This window comes from Syngnathoides biaculeatus, chromosome 5 (genome assembly GCF_019802595.1).
Source record: "Syngnathoides biaculeatus isolate LvHL_M chromosome 5, ASM1980259v1, whole genome shotgun sequence".
NCBI lineage: Eukaryota > Metazoa > Chordata > Actinopteri > Syngnathiformes > Syngnathidae > Syngnathoides > Syngnathoides biaculeatus.
The window spans coordinates 6,318,036-6,334,853 of record NC_084644.1 but is presented as its reverse complement, the minus strand read 5'-3'; the positions used below and the strand labels follow the sequence as shown (position 1 = coordinate 6,334,853).

At 45.7% G+C, this 16,818-nt stretch overlaps 1 protein-coding gene across 8 annotated transcripts in view; it reads left to right on the top strand.

Annotated features, from left to right (window-relative positions):
- kif13a (kinesin family member 13A) overlaps positions 1 to 16,451 on the top strand; it is a 60,239-nt gene extending 43,788 nt beyond the window's left edge. For 4 of the 8 annotated variants that reach the window (XM_061820666.1, XM_061820663.1, XM_061820664.1 and 1 more), the window contains 14 exons: positions 383 to 482; positions 2,558 to 2,684; positions 2,785 to 2,840; positions 2,990 to 3,114; positions 4,680 to 4,856; positions 4,928 to 5,020; positions 5,096 to 5,248; positions 6,583 to 6,660; positions 6,760 to 6,819; positions 6,960 to 7,041; positions 8,104 to 8,255; positions 8,589 to 8,729; positions 10,862 to 11,873; positions 13,121 to 16,451. In XM_061820666.1, the coding sequence (XP_061676650.1) occupies positions 383 to 482; positions 2,558 to 2,684; positions 2,785 to 2,840; positions 2,990 to 3,114; positions 4,680 to 4,856; positions 4,928 to 5,020; positions 5,096 to 5,248; positions 6,583 to 6,660; positions 6,760 to 6,819; positions 6,960 to 7,041; positions 8,104 to 8,255; positions 8,589 to 8,729; positions 10,862 to 11,873; positions 13,121 to 13,254 (2,490 nt within the window). In that variant the 3' untranslated portion in view covers positions 13,255 to 16,451. The remainder of the gene's footprint in view (positions 1 to 382; positions 483 to 2,557; positions 2,685 to 2,784; positions 2,841 to 2,989; positions 3,115 to 4,679; positions 4,857 to 4,927; positions 5,021 to 5,095; positions 5,249 to 6,582; positions 6,661 to 6,759; positions 6,820 to 6,959; positions 7,042 to 8,103; positions 8,256 to 8,588; positions 8,730 to 10,861; positions 11,874 to 13,120) is intronic. The other 4 variants (XM_061820665.1, XM_061820662.1, XM_061820668.1 and 1 more) reach the window with 3 other exon arrangements.
- Positions 16,452 to 16,818: the final 367 nt, after the last annotated feature.

The following is a 16,818-nucleotide window of genomic DNA, read 5'->3' as shown; positions in this document are numbered from 1 at the left end:
ATACAAGTTATCTAAACTCGTGTGTTGTTGCATGGCTGACACGACTTTGCATGGCGGATGTTATAATAAATGTAACGCGGTTGACTTTCAAGGTGGTTTTCATTTTGGTTATTTTGAACTTTGTGACCAGGTAGGGTTCAAAGTCGCTGCTGCATGCCAAAATGAATGTGAGAGTGTGGCAAAAAGGTTATTCAGGTATATTTTTACCATCTGACCTGAATCATTATTACCTAGACATGTACATATTTGGCGTGCGAGGTCTTTGCCAGCATTATTTGGATGAGATAACAATGGGGGTCTGATACGGCCTCCATCATGTGGACCTTTGACCTCTTGCGTTGCAGCCTCCCTCACTCAGATTCTGCTCCATGTCTCCCTCCAGGAGGAAGATCTCAGCTGTGTTCGAGACCGCTGGTCCGAGGCCTTAATCAAACGACGGGAATACCTCGATGACCAAATCAAGAAGATCATCAACAAGCACGGTGAGGCTCGAATCGTGGCCTCCAACATGGGGCCCGCGGGCCATTTGCGGCCCGCGAGATGATGTTTTGCGGCCCCCAAGTTAATATGAAAGTATAATGGTAGTGCGGCCCTTGAGTTTTGTACGGATGACACTTTTACAGTGTTGTGTGTGGCGCAGATCGATCACGGTGGGGTCGGTGGCTATCGGGCGTGTGACGTCGACCGAGCTTGATGCAAGTTGTTTTTTTTTTTTTTAGTTTTACACACAAGTTGTAAACACCATCTTATTTTGTGTCTACTTTTTTGCCTCGTGGCACCGCTTTGATCAGCTCGTCACGGAAAACCACACGATTTGCGTTTCCCCCGAGCAAACAAAAGTTTAAAATCTAGTAATGGAGTCATCAAGTAGTTGAGGGTTGGCTTCCCTGCGACGCGTTTTTATTTCCTGGCCGTGTGGCAGGTCCGCCCGTTGCTTTGTCCAAAAGGTGTCGGCTTATGTGAAGAGTCACAACAGTCACATCGGAGCAGTGGAACGCAACAATGAATTCATGAAAAATAAAAAAAACGCGACACGGTAAACAAAAGACAAAGGCGGGACACATCCAGTCTTTGTTGTGGCCGTTTCTTACAACAATGTGTTTGTTTGGAGGGAAAAAATAAGAAGCTTTTTTGTGTTCTTTTCTTGATTTCTGTTGTCGCATGGAGGCAATAATCTGTACTGCTTGGTGTCGCACATTTTGGTTCACCGCAGTAGAATTTGGAGCCATAAATCTTGATCGTGCTCGTTTCCACTGTGTTGTGTTTCGGGAATACGGCGATGGAATAAACATGATGTGGAATGTTAGACATCCGAACGGCATGTAACTCAGCGACGGTCGATGAAGCAAACGATCAAGGTGGATGCAACTCAGGGTGCTGCATGCTGACATTTAAAAAAACAAACATGCAACATAAAAGACTAAACACAGCTTTCCATCATAACTCCATATATATATATATATATACATACATACAGTGATGCCTCGGTTCTCGACCACAATCTGTTCCAGAAAATGGTTCAAAAAGTGAATTGTTCGAAAACCAAATCGATGTTTCCCATTACAATGAATGGAAAAAGAAATAAGGTGTTCCAAGCCTAAAAAAATATTTATTTTTAAGCATTTTTTTTAGCTTTTCCCGATAATAAACTGGATAGTAGAAATACATGTATAGTTTAAATATTTCCATCCATCTATTTTCTTCACCGCTTATCCTCACGAGGGTCGTGGAGAGTGCTGGAGCCTATCCCAGCTATCAATGGGTACATTGACAGGTTGGAAGGATGAAGAGTCACGATTCTTTTGGTGGTCAAGTGGAGCTGGGTGTCATATATCCTAGCTGCTTATCCTCACAAGGGTCGCAGGGTGTGCTGGAGCCTATCTCAGCTGTCAACGGGCAGGAGACCGGGTACACCACGAACTGGTTGCCAGCCAATCGCAGGGCACATTGAGACAAAACAGCCGCACTCACAATCACACCTAGGGGCAATTTAGAGTGTCCAATTAATCTTGCATGTTTTTGGGATGTGGGAGAAAACCGGAGTGCCCGGAGAAAACCTACACAGGCACGGGGAGAACATGCAAACTCCACACAGGCGGGGCAGGGATCGAACCCGGGTCCTCAGAACTGTGAGGCCAACGCTTTACTAGCTGCTGCACCGTGCCGTCCAAAGAGAATTACACATTGTAATATTTCAAACGACCACCTAACTTTGAAGTCCACTATCTTAATGCGAGCCCATCATGGGAAATGCTATCGATGGGCTAACAAATAGAATTTGTATTTTGATGTTTACGCTCCAAGCATTTTTTGTATTTATTTAATTAATTAATTAATATTTTTTTTCATTTATTTATTATTTGTATTTAGTATTTATGAACACAAAAGGTGGAGCAACACATTTAGACATAACAACACTCACACGGATATATTATTTGTCCTTTAGGAAAAAGTAATATTTCTGCCTTAGTTGGGAGCTGAGACCAACTCCATGGACAGGACCTTTATTTTATTTTATTTGATGGCAAATTTCTCAATATTCCCTCCACCCATCCAGAGAAGTCCGAGGAAGACGTGGAGCGCGAAGCCCGCCTGGTGGAGCAGTGGGTCGGCCTGACCGAGGAGAGGAACGCCGTGCTCGTACCCGCACCTTCGAGCGGCATCCCTGGCGCTCCCGCTGACTGGTATATAAAAACGCGTGCTTATTCTACCATATTTGTGTCATATCGATTCAAATCGATTTATTTTTGCTTTTGTATCTTTGCTTCCAACGTCCGCCTGTAGGAACCCGCCTCCTGGAATGGAAGCTCACATCCCAGTCCTCTTCCTGGATTTGAATGGTGAGTCCAAAACAACTAATTGACACCCAAAAAAAAAAAATCTGGATCATGGGTGCTTAGCATTGCATCAGATTCCGGTCATATTTGCTTCATGGTGAAATATATTATGAATATATTTTAAAATCTCAATATATGTTTTGTTCCACCAGCCGATAATCTGACAGTGAATGAGCAGCTGACGGGACCTCATGCCGCAGGCGTGAACTCGATCCTACCCAAGGAGCACGGAAGCCAGTTCTTCTACCTGCCCATCATCAAGCACAGCGAAGAAGAGGTGAGAAATAACTTTGCTTTTGCCGCCCTCCTGTGTTCCAAGTTAGAAATATGTACAGTGGTTCACTTTTTTTTTTTTAGCCACTCTTACTTTGGCAGTTTAAAAGGTCAAATGTCATCCCTATACACATTCTAAAATAGAGATTGTAATGAGAAATACATATAAGATTATTCACTTCAATGTCTGTACGAAAAAATAAATTAAAGTTGCGGAAGTCTCATTCGACGACATCCGAGTGGTAGCCGGGGCAATATTACCCTATCGTTTCGATCCATATTTAGATGATATGCGATCACGGCCAAACCGCCTCCCCATCCGATCCACTTCTACGGGGGAGACTTGTCGGCCGGAGTGGCTTGTCGCTTTACGGCGTTGTTCATAGCCGCCGCTGTCCGCGATGAGCAACACCGCAGAGCCGCGGCGCTTTACGGCATTGTCGTCCCACGTGCCTGAGTGCGCCATTGTCGGCTGCATTGTTCAGAGCCGCCGCCGCCGTTCGCGAGCCCGACGCGTACCCTTCGCCGAAGCCGTGACCAGCGAACGGGGCGCCTCGGCTGGGGGTGGCTCATTTTCGACGCCGGGGTGGCTTATCACGCAGCCGAGCCGGGCTGCTTTATGGCGTTGTCGTCGCACGCGCCTGAGTGCGCCATTGTCGGCTGCGTTGTTCGGACCTGTCGCCGTCCGCGAGCCCGACGCGTAGCCTTCGCCGAAGCCGTGACCAGCGAACGCGACGCCTCGTCTGGGGGTGGCTCATTTTCGGCGCCGGGGTGGCTTATCACGGAGCCGAGCCGGGCTGATTTACGCCGTTGTCGTCGCACGCGGCTGAGTGCGCCATTGTTGGCAGCGTTGTTCGGAGCCTCCGCCGACCGCGAGCCCGACGCGTAGCCTTCGCCGAAGCCGTGACCAGCGAACGCGGCGCCTCGGCCGGGGGTGGCTCATTTTCAGCGCCGGGGTGGCTTATCACGGAGTCGAACCGGGCTGCTTCACGGCGTTGTCGTCGCACGTGGCTGAGTGCGCCATTGTCGGCAGCGTTGTTCATAGCCGCTGCCGTTCGCGAGCCGACGCGGCACCGTCTGACGTGCACATCCGCACATTTAGCACGCCTGTCATACGTACGCGGACCTTTTATTACTTTATGAGAGACTGATTACGTGGTCCGCCCCAAACTATTATTTTTTTAGGAGCTGTATACACACCTTGCTGTCATTTGGAACCCAGGAAGCTGTCGTCCTTTGCACCCGTGCAATTCATTTTTCACGACGAACCGGGTCTCTTGCAAACTTATGAAGGGTAAATCCACCTTCCCGAGTGTTCAAGCAATGAAAACTAATAGAAACAAACGAGTCCACTTGAGGGCGGTTCTGCCATGTACGTCACTTCCTGCTTCTTGTCGAAAACAAATCCCTCGAGAGAATTTTCATGGCGGGAGGTACAAAAAACTGTATATGTCAAAATCATGTTTTGTGGTGAAAAAACTTAGGGGTCCATGTTTTCATTAATAACATACTGAAAATCATGCATTTCATGACAGTGTCCCTTTAAAGGTACTGGATCCGTTTTTGCAGGTGTCGGCAGTGTGCTCCTGGGACTCGTCCATCCACGACTCGGCGCACCTCAACCGCGTCACGTCCCCGCACGAGCGCATCTATCTGATCCTCAAGGCCACGGTGCAGCTCAGCCACCCGGCCTCCATGGAGCTGGTCGTCCGCAAGAGGCTCGCCGTGAACATTTACAACAAGCAGGTCGGCGCGCCAGGATTGCCGTTTTTCGTGCGGCGTTTGATTGACTGCCGGGGTTGGGCTTGTTTTCACAGAGTTTCACACAGAGTCTCAAAAGGAAAATGTCGCTGAAGAACACGCTTTACTCCTGCGGTGTGACCTACGAGATTGTTTCCAACATACCAAAGGTGCGTTCACCGGTCTGATAATGGCACCCGAGAGGTCTTTGGTATTGAGCCTCCTTTTCCCGACCGCCGTGTCAGGCCTCGGAGGAGCCGGAGGAGAGGGAGACTTTGGCCCTCATGGCTGCCCGTGCAGACAGCGACGAGACCCAGGACGGAGAAACCTACATTGAGAAATACACGCGGGGGGTTCTACAAGTGGAGAACATCCTCAGCTTGGAGAGGCTGCGACAGGTACGGTAGAGCCGCGCCAGCCGTGGAATATCGGAAACGCCCCGGCCGGATAATTGTCCGGAGGTGAAAGGTCGCCTGCGTCTCTATGTGCCCTGCGACTGCGTAATTATCGTTTCTGGGGGTATTCTGCCTTGCCCAAAGTCAACCTGGGAAGGGCTGTCACTCACCTGTGGGATTACAAAAATACATTTTTATTATAATATGTAAATTAACTGCATTTCATCGTCATATTTTTTAAATAATATGCATATGTGTGTGTGTGTGTGTGTGTATGTGTATGTATATATATATATATATATGATACTCCGCCTCCTGCCCATTGACAGCTGGTATAAGCTCCAGCACTCCCCGTGACCCTTGTGAGGATAAGCGGCTAAGAAAATGGATGGATATATATATATATATATATATATATATATATATATATATATATATATATATATATATATATATATGTGTGTGTGTGTGTGTGTGTGTGTGTGTGTGTGTATACATATATATATGCTATATATGCTATGTATATATGTGTGTTTGTGTAGAGATAGATAGATAGATAGAGATAGATAGATAGATAGATAGATAGATAGATAGATAGATATAGATAGATAGATAGATAGATAGATAGATAGATAGATAGATAGATAGATAGATAGATAGATAGGTAGATAGATAGATAGGTAGGTAGGTAGGAATGGCGAACAGTTCAGGTTCTGCCTTTTGGCCGAGCTGGGATAGGGTGCGCCACTCCTGTGACCCTTGTGAGGATAAGCATCTTGGAAAATGAGATGACATCACTAAAGTCCTGGTACTCTCACTCACCAGAATCAGGAAATTTGCCGCAAAACACCACAGAAAAGAGAGGCATGTTAAATACATATTCATTTTACAGGTGACTCACTTACTGTACAACATAAATAAGATACAGATACCGTAATTTCTGGCCTGTAGAGCACACCTGGTTACAAGCCTCAGTGAGTACATTTGTAAAGGAAATACCATTTGGTACATACGTACGCCGCAGCTGTGTAAAAGCCGCAAGTGCCCACATTGAAACCAGAGATATTTACAAAGGAAGACAGTACACAGAGAGGCTAACACTAATGCTAGCGCCACGCTAACAGGGCCAATTAAAATAAAACATACCAGTAAAATCACTGAGACACAGACGCAGTTACAGGCTAGCGCAGCGCCGGACCGGTAAAAGTCACTTCCTCGGCACATATATTCCACCGGAAAATCCAGAAATGACGGTATATATTTTTAAACACCTGACGTCATCTGCTGGCCAAAGTATGTCGGGGACCTAATTCAAATGTTTCTTTTTTTTTCTGTAGGCTGTGACCGTGAAGGAGGCGCTCGCTACTAAGGGAAGACATCTGAGAAGAAGCCTCAGCACACCAAACGTGCAGCATGTAATGAGCCCGTTACTCTCACTTCTTCACACGATGTGGATCACGTGGAAAAAACTGTTTTGACCTGTGTGGAGGGTAACAAATCTTGCTGCTCTCCAGGCTTCCTGCAGTAAAACAGACCTGACTGGCAGTGAGGATGAAGACCGAAAAATATGCGAGGTATGCTATCGATCGCATATTTTACAGATATCGTCTGCGAACGCGGTGTTTGCAATGGCCGCGCAACGCACTCGGGGAAACGATCGGCCCAAGCGGCGCTGGTTATAAACGGTTTATAAAGTCTGTATGCTGGTTTCTAGGACCACTGTGATCACGTTGACGGCTGCAATCCTCAAGATGGCTCTCTATGCAGCACACCAGTCAAAAACAAGGAGGGACCAGGTAAACAACACCAGACGATTTCACAATAAATGCTCAGGTTCGTCATATGTGGAGTTCTTCCCTTATTCTGAAAACACACATTTGGTTCATTAAAACTGGAAATTGGTGGATTGCATAATTCAGTTTGAATGGTTGTCTATATGTGCCCTGTGATTGGCTGTAAACCAATTTAAAGGTCAAGTGTCATGCCTATAAACATTCTAAAATAGATAAAACATTATTCACTTCAATGTCCATATGAAAAAATAAATGAGCGGAGAGCGCATCATCCGTGCGCAAAGTTGCGGAAGTCTCGACATCCAAGCGGTAGCCATATTGCCTGCATCCTCTGTTCATTATGTCACACTGTGACATTCGCCATTGAAAACACGCTGTGCAACCCACTACGGGACACGGAAGCTCTTTTCAACGAAGAGAACGTCTCACAATTGAGTGAAGTGACCGGCGGAATATTACCCTATCATTTCGAGCTATATTTAGATAATATGCGGATCACGTCTAAGTAACAAAAGACTCCCAGACAGTACGTATGAGCCAGCCCAGCCGAAGCCGTCCCCCTCGTCCGAAACAAAGCGCCGACGGGTACATCGGCACATTTAGCACCCGTGATTTACGTGCGCGGATCTTTTGTTACATTCTGAGAGGATAAAGTATGAAGAATTAATCCATCCTCCCGAATGTTCGAACAATATCCAGCAATACGAGCCGGCATTTTGGCTAACACGAAGGAACGACGAGCTACCTTTCAGCAGGTAAAACTGTTAGAAACATACGAGACCGCCTGAGACTGAGACTTCCTGCTTCTTCTGGAAAACAAATCCCTTGAGAGGATTTTCATGGTGGGCGTGACAAAAAGCCATGTACGTCAAAATCCGTGAAAAAACGGATGGGTCCATTCTGGCTGCCTTTTTTTCCCATTAATAACATACTAAAAATCATGCATTTCATGACAGTGGACCTTTAAGGTCACCCTCGGAACCAGATGAACGAATGGACGTGTTCTCCATTTTGTACTTCTTTTGTACTGAGTTTTTAATTTCACGTCGTACTATCTGCGCACAGGGCTGGTTCCGGAGAGTCCCACGTTCTTCAACTCCAGCCCCTTCAAGCTTCTATCTCCGCAGCCGTCCAAGTTCCTCAAGTCCCTGCTGCCGGTCAAGGAGGAGAACAAGGTGAAGAAGGTCCTGGAGGCCCGACCGCTGCTGGGAGAAGACGTAAGAACAAAGGAATTCTACTTCCTGTCATGAAGCCCCGATGAATGTGATCCTCACGAATGTTTGCGCCGTTCAAGATCATGGCTGATGCGTACATTAATGACACAAATGATTTTCAGTTGAGGACCACGACAAATCTACCCACACTTTTTTTTTTTTTTAAATTAATAATCACATCATGTACTGTGTGTATATTGCCACTATTTGAGCTCAAACTAACCGAGCTGGTTCTCGACATGCATGCCACTAACCGTGTAACGGACCCGCCCGGCTCCACCCATGCATGCGGCGTGTGTGCGCGAAGTCTGTGCTGTTGTTCTGACCCATCTGCAGAGCATGCGCTCATGTGCGGCCGGCCCTGCGCTGCTCCCCCCTCCCTGCCCCTGGCGCAGGCCCAGGGCAGGCAGCGAGGGCCACTGCAAGCCTTCCGCCCCCACCCGCAGACAGCTCAGCCGCACACTCCCGCACGGCGCTGTAAGTGCTACACACGCTGCTTTTAACTGCAACTAAAAAATCAAATAAAAAAAAAAAATCACATGATCGCGGTACCGCGAGAGCGATCGGATTGATGGGCTGACACGGAACCGGGGAAGGAATCCGACCAACTCTCGCTCGGCGTCAAAACCTAAAAACTACCTATCCATGTTTTTTTATAGCCTACAGCTCACAGTTTCACTTCGAAGCACAGTGGTGCCTCGGTTCTCGACCGCAATCCGTTCCAGAAGGCCGGTTGAAAACTGAAATGTTCAAAAACCGATGCGCGTTTTCCCATTACAATGAATGGAAAATGAAATAATGCGTTCCAAGCCTAAAAAAAAAAGCTTTTTTTCAATCGTTTTGTCAAGTGTTTCCTGATAAATTGTCATAGTAGAAATACATGTGTAGTTTAAATACTTTATATCACGAAATAATTTAAGAAATCTATTTATTGTTTGCTTGAAATGTATGCTTTAGCCTAGTAGAGCAGTGATTTTTATAGAGCCAAGGCACATGTTTTACAATTGAAAAATCCCACGGCACACCAACCAAAGTAAATGTCACCAAAAATGGAAAAATCGATTAATTACTGTATGTACTTCCTGCCATCTAATACAAGAGGATTTTTTTTGTTCTGTCTGTCACTGTGCCTCACTGGCATAAATAGATGAAAAGAGATACATTATTTCTTGGAAATAAATGTTTTTTTTTTTAGCAATTACATAAAATTGGATATCTTCCCACGGCACAATGTTTGGGAATCACTGTAGTAGAGTATGCTAGGCTTTGAGTGCATTGCCGTATCTGTAGCGACTCTGCCCCCATCCTTGTAAACCTTTTATTAACAAATGTGCACAATAACTTTAAACAAGCAATAATGAGGGGGGGGGGAAACTGACAAATTGTTTTTTATTTGCAAAGAAATTATATAAATTTAACTTGCAACTCGAGGTAGGGTTAATGGAACAAAAGCAAAAAAGCAATGCAAAACAACTGTTTCAAATGTCTTCGGTGGGGGTGACTCGCCCCCTTTTTAACAAAGTAAGAATTTAATGTAGAGTTTCTGGCATCTTTTGAGCACCTTCCTGAAGAGGCTCATAAAGTCATTGAAATTTTGCAGTGCTCTGCAACATTCTTTGTTAGCTTGCTAGCTTGTCTTTTCTTTTTCAATCTATAAAGATTGCTAGCCTTGGCGTAAATCCCTTCCTCGCCGACACTATCCCCAGCTACCTGCTGCTCGTTTACGAAAATAAGAAGTAACTTTTTGACTTCCTCCAAGATCTGCGGCCTCTGCTCGGTCAACACGGTTGCTCCTTTAGCAACATCACTCGCTTCGAGGGCATCATTGGTGCTGATCGTCGATTTTGCCATGCCGTACTTCGATAGCTCAGAAACGCGCTCACCAGATTCGTGCTCGGCTATCAAATCCTTCTTGAAGTCGAGTTTTACGCACCACTTTTCTTGTTTTTAGCACCAGCAGTTCCACTTGCCTTCTTCGGAGCCATATTTTTATTATATAATATTGCTCAATTGGTAGAAAAAGGGTCACTACCGGGACACGTCTGCCTGTGTGTGGGTCAACTTGTTGAGTCGCCCCCGTTACGTCGTTTCTGTTTTTTTCGAAGGTGCGTTTAAAAGCACAATAACAAATCGTCGTGGGTCAGCTGGCCGGGGCGTTCGAGTACCGATTTTCGTTCGAAAACCAAAGCAAGAAAATCTCTAAATTTTCGTCAATTTGTATGAAAACAGAGACGTTCGAAAACCTTCCGTCGCTCCATTTCGGTGTCGGCTGTACAAACCCACTACGTCACTTACGTTAGTGCACATCATTGATGACGTATGACAGGATAAAGCCGATGTGTTTCCACGCCAGTCGCGTTGACGTCTGGGTTTTACCACACAATTGGGGCCGAATTCCAATCTGAGATCAGATCATGGGTTGAGAGTTATGTGGCACCTCATTCAGAATCGGATAAAATGAAGATCGAGTAGGATGCAGTATTTGGCAAGTCATCAACATTCTCCACCATTTTCATTGGCCCCCTTTAACTATTACCGTAGTGCCGCCATTAAAAAAAAAAAAAAAAAAGAGGCTTCATACCGCAAATTTCTTGTCTGATGTTGAACAGCAGGAGTCGGATGAGGAGGAGGCTGCAACGAGCACGACTGCGAACCGAGACCCGCAAGATTACACCGGCGGCCTCCAGGCGTACATCCCCGAGGACTTTGCCAATTTCGACATCTACAACGCCGCCCTCGAGAGCCGCGTCGACTCGAAGGAGGCGAGGGAGGCGCCCCGCAGCCCCGCCGCCAGCAGCTGCACCAGCGGTTACTTTTCCCACAGCGCCTCGAACGCCACGCTGTCCGACCTGCCGTTCAGTTCCAGCGAGAGTTCCGACCATCTCAGCTGCGCCTCCAGGGATCCCCAAGACGCGCCCGGATGTCACGCCGGGAGGGGATGCGCGCAAACTAAAGGCGGTCCCGCTGAAAGCGAAGACCAGCAGCCGCCGACTCCCCCTACTTCCCGACCTGTCGGCGTTCCTTTTGGCAAGCAAAGAACTTCCCCTCTGCCTCAAAACTGCCATCTCAGTTGCAGTCAGGAGTTCACCGACTTTAAAGGGGCAGATGATGCTGAAGAGGTTTTGGGGGATTTCACCAAGGGATGGGAGCAAGAGGCTGTTGCTACGGCGACAAAACTGAAAATGACAGATAAGACGGAAACCTGTGGCGTCAGCAGTTCTGACAACACCTCAGCTGCTTCCCACAGATGTCCCGTTCCAAGTAACGCTGTAATTTGCACCGTCGCTCCGTCTCCGACCTCAGTGACCGCTTCCGCGTCGCCGTCCGCAGTCACGTCTTCGTCCAAAGCCCCGACCCTCAGAGGGGGAGACCCCCCGATCCACGAGCCGGCGCAGGGAGACGTGCCCCGCGGCAGCCCCTGCCCCAGCCCCAACCCCAGCAGCACGGAGCCCTCGGGCGACTCCAGCGGGGACGAGAACGCCCCCGTCGCCCAGCTCCCCGACTGGATGGCGCCCGGGGAGCCGGTGTGGGTGGGGAAGAGACGAGGAACGGTCCACTACGTCGGAGGAGTCGAGTTCGCCAAGGGAATCTGGGTCGGTGTCAAACTGGACCTGGCAATGGGTGAGTGAAGGAAATACTCAACAGCAGTGTAATTGAGCGATTTTATCCACTAGATGGCGCTGTTTATTTTACTTATGGACAAAGAGCAAAGTTTTTCAGCTCAGGACTCAAATTAAACATTTGTTTCCTCATTGGTATTAAAACCTGACATATAAATTAGCGATTAAAAAAAAAAACGGTTTAGGTTTAATCCCCCAACTGTGATACCGTTAGCGGTGGTTGCCCTTTTCATTTGCTTCTGCGTTTTAGGCTCACGTCCTTCAAAAGCCACCAGCTTAACCAAGTGGGCCTTTTATTTTATGCCTGTTGTCGGCAAAACGCGGTTCTTACAATGGAGAATTAATTCTCGTGCATTGCTGTGTTTTTAAATTGTTCTCAGGGATCCGCTCTGAGCCCCTTCCCGTTTGCTGTAGTAATGGATAGGCTGACAAGTGAGGTTAGAGGTCAGACTGGAATCCCTTTGGACCATGATGTTCGCTGATGATATTGTGATCTGCAAAAAAAGCAGGGAGCAGGCAGAGGAATAATTAGAAAGATGGAGACACGCACTGGAAAGGAGAGGAATGAAGATTAGCCAAAATAAAAACGGAATATCTTTGTGTGAATGAGAGGGTGGGGGGGGGTAGTGAAGAGATGGCGAGTGTGGACGACTTCTAATACTTGGGGTCAACAATCGAGAGCGATGGTGGGTGTGGTAAGGAAGTGAAGAAACTGGTCCAAGCGGGGTGGAACAGTTGGCGGAAGGTGTCTGGTGTTCTACGTGACAGAAGAGTCTCTGCTAGGATGAAGGGCAAAGTAAATAAAACTGTGGTGAGGTCAGCCATGATGTACGGATTGGAGACGGTGGCAGTGAAGAAACAACAGGAAGCAAAACTGGAGCTGGCAGAAATGAAGATGTTGATGTTCAGGTTGGATGGGATTAGAAATGAGCTCATTAAAGGGACCGCCAAAGTTGGATGTTTTGGCGACAAGATTCGAGAGCGCAGACTTGGATGGTTTGGACATGTCCAGAGGCGAGAGAGAGTGAGTAAATTGGTAGAAGGGTGCTGAGGGTGGAGCTGCCAGGCAAAAGAGCGAAATGAAGACCAAAGAAAAGGCTGATGGACGTTGTGAGAGGAAGATCCACGAGATAGGCTTAGATGGAAAAAGATGACACGCTTTGGCGGCCCCTAACGGGACAAGCCGAAAGAAAAAAAGAAGGAAAAATAGGTTTAATTCTCTTTTCTCTGGTGCTCCCCCCCCCCCAGGTAAGCACAACGGTACGGTCCGGGGCAGAGTCTACTTCCGATGCCCCCCAGGCCACGGCGTGTTCGTGAAGCCGTCTCGCCTGACGAGAGGTCCGCCTTCCGCGGACCCGGAACCCGCCACCCTCATCAGATAAGATGGAAAGGCGACAGGCTGGTCCCACCGCTTGACTTCTTTGGCCAAGACTTTCTAATTGAAGCTAATCACTGAATATGCACATGCTCATTATGCACATATTTTTTTATATAGATATAAAAAAAACATACAACTGGGAGTCCATATATGGAAATTTTGGCCACTTCATATTTTTGTATGGCTTGACAAACCTAATTCCCTGAGACTCATATGATGATTCATCTGGGATATGAATATTAAGAATGTACTACTGTCAATAAGCCTTGATATTTTCATGCATATGTGATAATGTCAGGAGCAACCAAAGAGTTTTCATATCTGCTGTCGGGAGATGAGTTGCAAATGGCTGGAAACTTTCCATGGGACGTTCAATTAAAGAATATTGGAAATATTTAATTCCATTGATTTAACAATTATTTCATTCGATTAATAATTAACTGGAAATTTGGTTTTATTAATACCAACTATCATGAAAAAGCATAATAGTGAACACCCCTAAGTGGTGTTAGGACAAATTCATAAACATTTTGAGAACATTTATTTTTTTTCATCTCACAGGGTAGAAAAAATTGCCTCAAAAGTGGTTGTTGCAACCTCGATTATGCTTTTATCCATCCGTTTTCTTAGCCGCTTATCCTCACGAGAGTCGCGGGGAGTGCTGGAGCCTATCCCAGCCGTCAATGGGCAGGAGGCGGGGTACACCCTCAACTGGTTGCCAGCCAATCGCAGGGCACATCGAGACAAACACACAATTACACCGAGAGGCAATTTAGAGTGTCCAACTACCGTAATTTCCGGACTATAGAGTGCATCTGATTATAAGCCTCACCCAGTACATTTTTAAAGAAAAAAGCATTTTGTACATACCCAAGCCAAACCTGGTTAAAAGCCGCATGTGCCCACATTGAAACAGGAGATATTTACAAAGAAAGATGGTGCACAGAAAGAGTTTTCGCAGCAGCAACACGCTAGCACAGGGTTAACACTAGCGCAGCGCTAACAGGGCCAGTTAATAAAAAACATACCGGTAAAAATCACTAAGATGCGTAAGTAACACAGCAGCAACACGCTAGCAGAACGCTAAAAGAACCTGTAAAAAAAGAAATAAATACCGGTAATAATCACTGAGACGCGAAGTAACACAGAAGCAACATGCTAGCACAGTGCTAACAGGGCCGGTTAAAAAATAAAGTAGTGGTAAAAATCACTGAAACGTGGAAGTAACACAGCAACATGCTAGCAAAGCGCGAAGAAGACCAGTTTAAAAAAAAGTACCGGTAAAAACCATTGGGACGCGGAAGTAACACAGCGGCAACACGCGATTAAGAGCGCTAACGCTAGCACAGCGCTAACAGGACCAGTTAAAAAAAAAGTCGAAACTTAGAGTCCGGAAATTACGGTCATGTTTTTGGGATGTGGAAGGAAACCGAAGCGCCCGGAGAAAACCCACGCAGTCATGGGAAAAACATGCTAACTCCACACAAACGGTCTGAGATCCGGGATCTCAGAACTGTGAGGCCAACGCATTATTTCATATTGATTTCTATTTTATTCCCTTTATTAACACATCCCAGGGACCTCCCCTGGAACGTTTCCATCTTTGAAAATAACCCAAATTTTGCATACCGAATTTTCCGTTACGTTTCCTTCCATACTGTATGTGGAGGAAGACAGCGTATACTGTATATCTGTAAACTTTCGTGCCATACGTCTGGATACGGACCGATCCTCCGAGATCAACCCGAAAACCTGCATTGCCTTCACTTTTTTTTTTTTTTGTGACTCTCGAATTATGCTGTCGAAAGTACTTTCAACACTGTGGATCGAACAATCCCCCCCCCCCCAAGCAGCACCGGAACGGCGCTGCTTCGAACGCTTGCACTGGAAAGGCTCCTCGAAACACGGCCCGGACGGTCGGTCTCGCGTTGCCGTGACCCCGCCGGGCGAGTCCTTGACGTTTTCGACCGGGAAAACTGAAAAGCCGTATGATGTCATCGATGTATGAAGTTATTTTACGTTAGACGCCGTTCAGCACTTGGCTTGGAGGCTTTTTATAGGCTTTGCCCGGAAATTGGACACAATGAAGTCTGGTGTCGGTAAAGGTGGACACATAACCTTTAAAAAGTGACAATGTCTACTTTTATTTTGACGACCCCACCTAGCCTGTTCCGGCTTGTTTTTTTTTGTTTTTTGTGTGAAATTGATATGTTGACTGACTGATACATAATACCCCAGGTTATTAGCAGGTACTCAATAATGCACCGCGTCCTTTTTTACGGACGCCCCGGCGAACGGCGTCACGTTAACGTCGCGCTCGACGAACGTGGCAAACCGCAGACAATTGTGATGTGACGACACCGTATATCATGTATGTAAAATGTTCTAGATGGAAATGGAAGAGCGTTCTCTTCAGCTGCTCTCCATTTTGTGGAGATGTAAATACAAGTTGTTGTTTTTTTTAAAAATAGTAAACACGCTATTATAATGTACAGATTTGTATTTGTTGTTTGAATTGGTACAAGAATGTTCTCCAGTAGAACATTTACAATCACCCTCGTTGACATTTTCTGTTGAATTGACTGAACTTTTATTTTATTTTATTATTTTTTTTTTTTTTAGCGTTACTAGTTTTTGCAGTCGCTGTCTCATGAAAAGCATGTACTGTATTTCCAAATAGTTTTTTTTTTTTGGGTTCCATCCGAAGCAAACAAAATCATTTGTTTAAAAACAAACAAACATTAAAATAAAGATTTTCTATGTAAAATGAAATGTGACCGCGATAAATATTTTAGCGTGATGCTTTCTGGATTGTAAATTTATGAGATTTTGAACACAAAGCTATATTTTTGTATTTGAACTACAAAATGTGTGTATTCTGTCCAATGAAAAGCATGCATTGCCAATGAGATATTCTTTGTATAATAAATACAAAATATTTGGTAAAATCGTAAACTTATTTTTTTCCAGATCAAAAGTCACCAATTGTGCCCATGTGCATGCTTTTCATTAGCCAGCGACAGTGGTAGATATAGTGACGCCTCGGTTTTCGACCACAATTTGTTCCAGAAAATGGTTCATAAAGTGAATTGTTTGAAAACCAAATTGATGTTTCCCATTACAATCAATGGAAAAAGAAATAATTCGTTCCAAGCCTAAAAAATGTGGCTTTTTGAAGCTTTTTTTTTAAACTTTTCCTGATAATAAACTGCATAGTAGAAAGCTGCTTGTCCTCACAAGGGTCACGGGAGTGCCGGATCCTATCCCCTGCAATGTGCTGACACCGACAGCAGTCGAGTACGCCTTTCCAAATGTCAAAAGTGACACAGGGCAGTATTTGTAGCCTATATAAATCTAATTTTGGCGACAAGATGAATTCCCCTCCTGGGATTTTGGCCGCAGGTTAAAACCGACCTTCACATAAGCCGGTGAATAGATCCAAATAAATTGGGAGAATTTTTTTCCCCCCAGCAAAAATTATTTGATAAATCAATTAAGCTAATAAATCAACCTAGATCACGTTCACACGATACAAAAGATTAATCATTTAAATCAAAACACTTCCAAA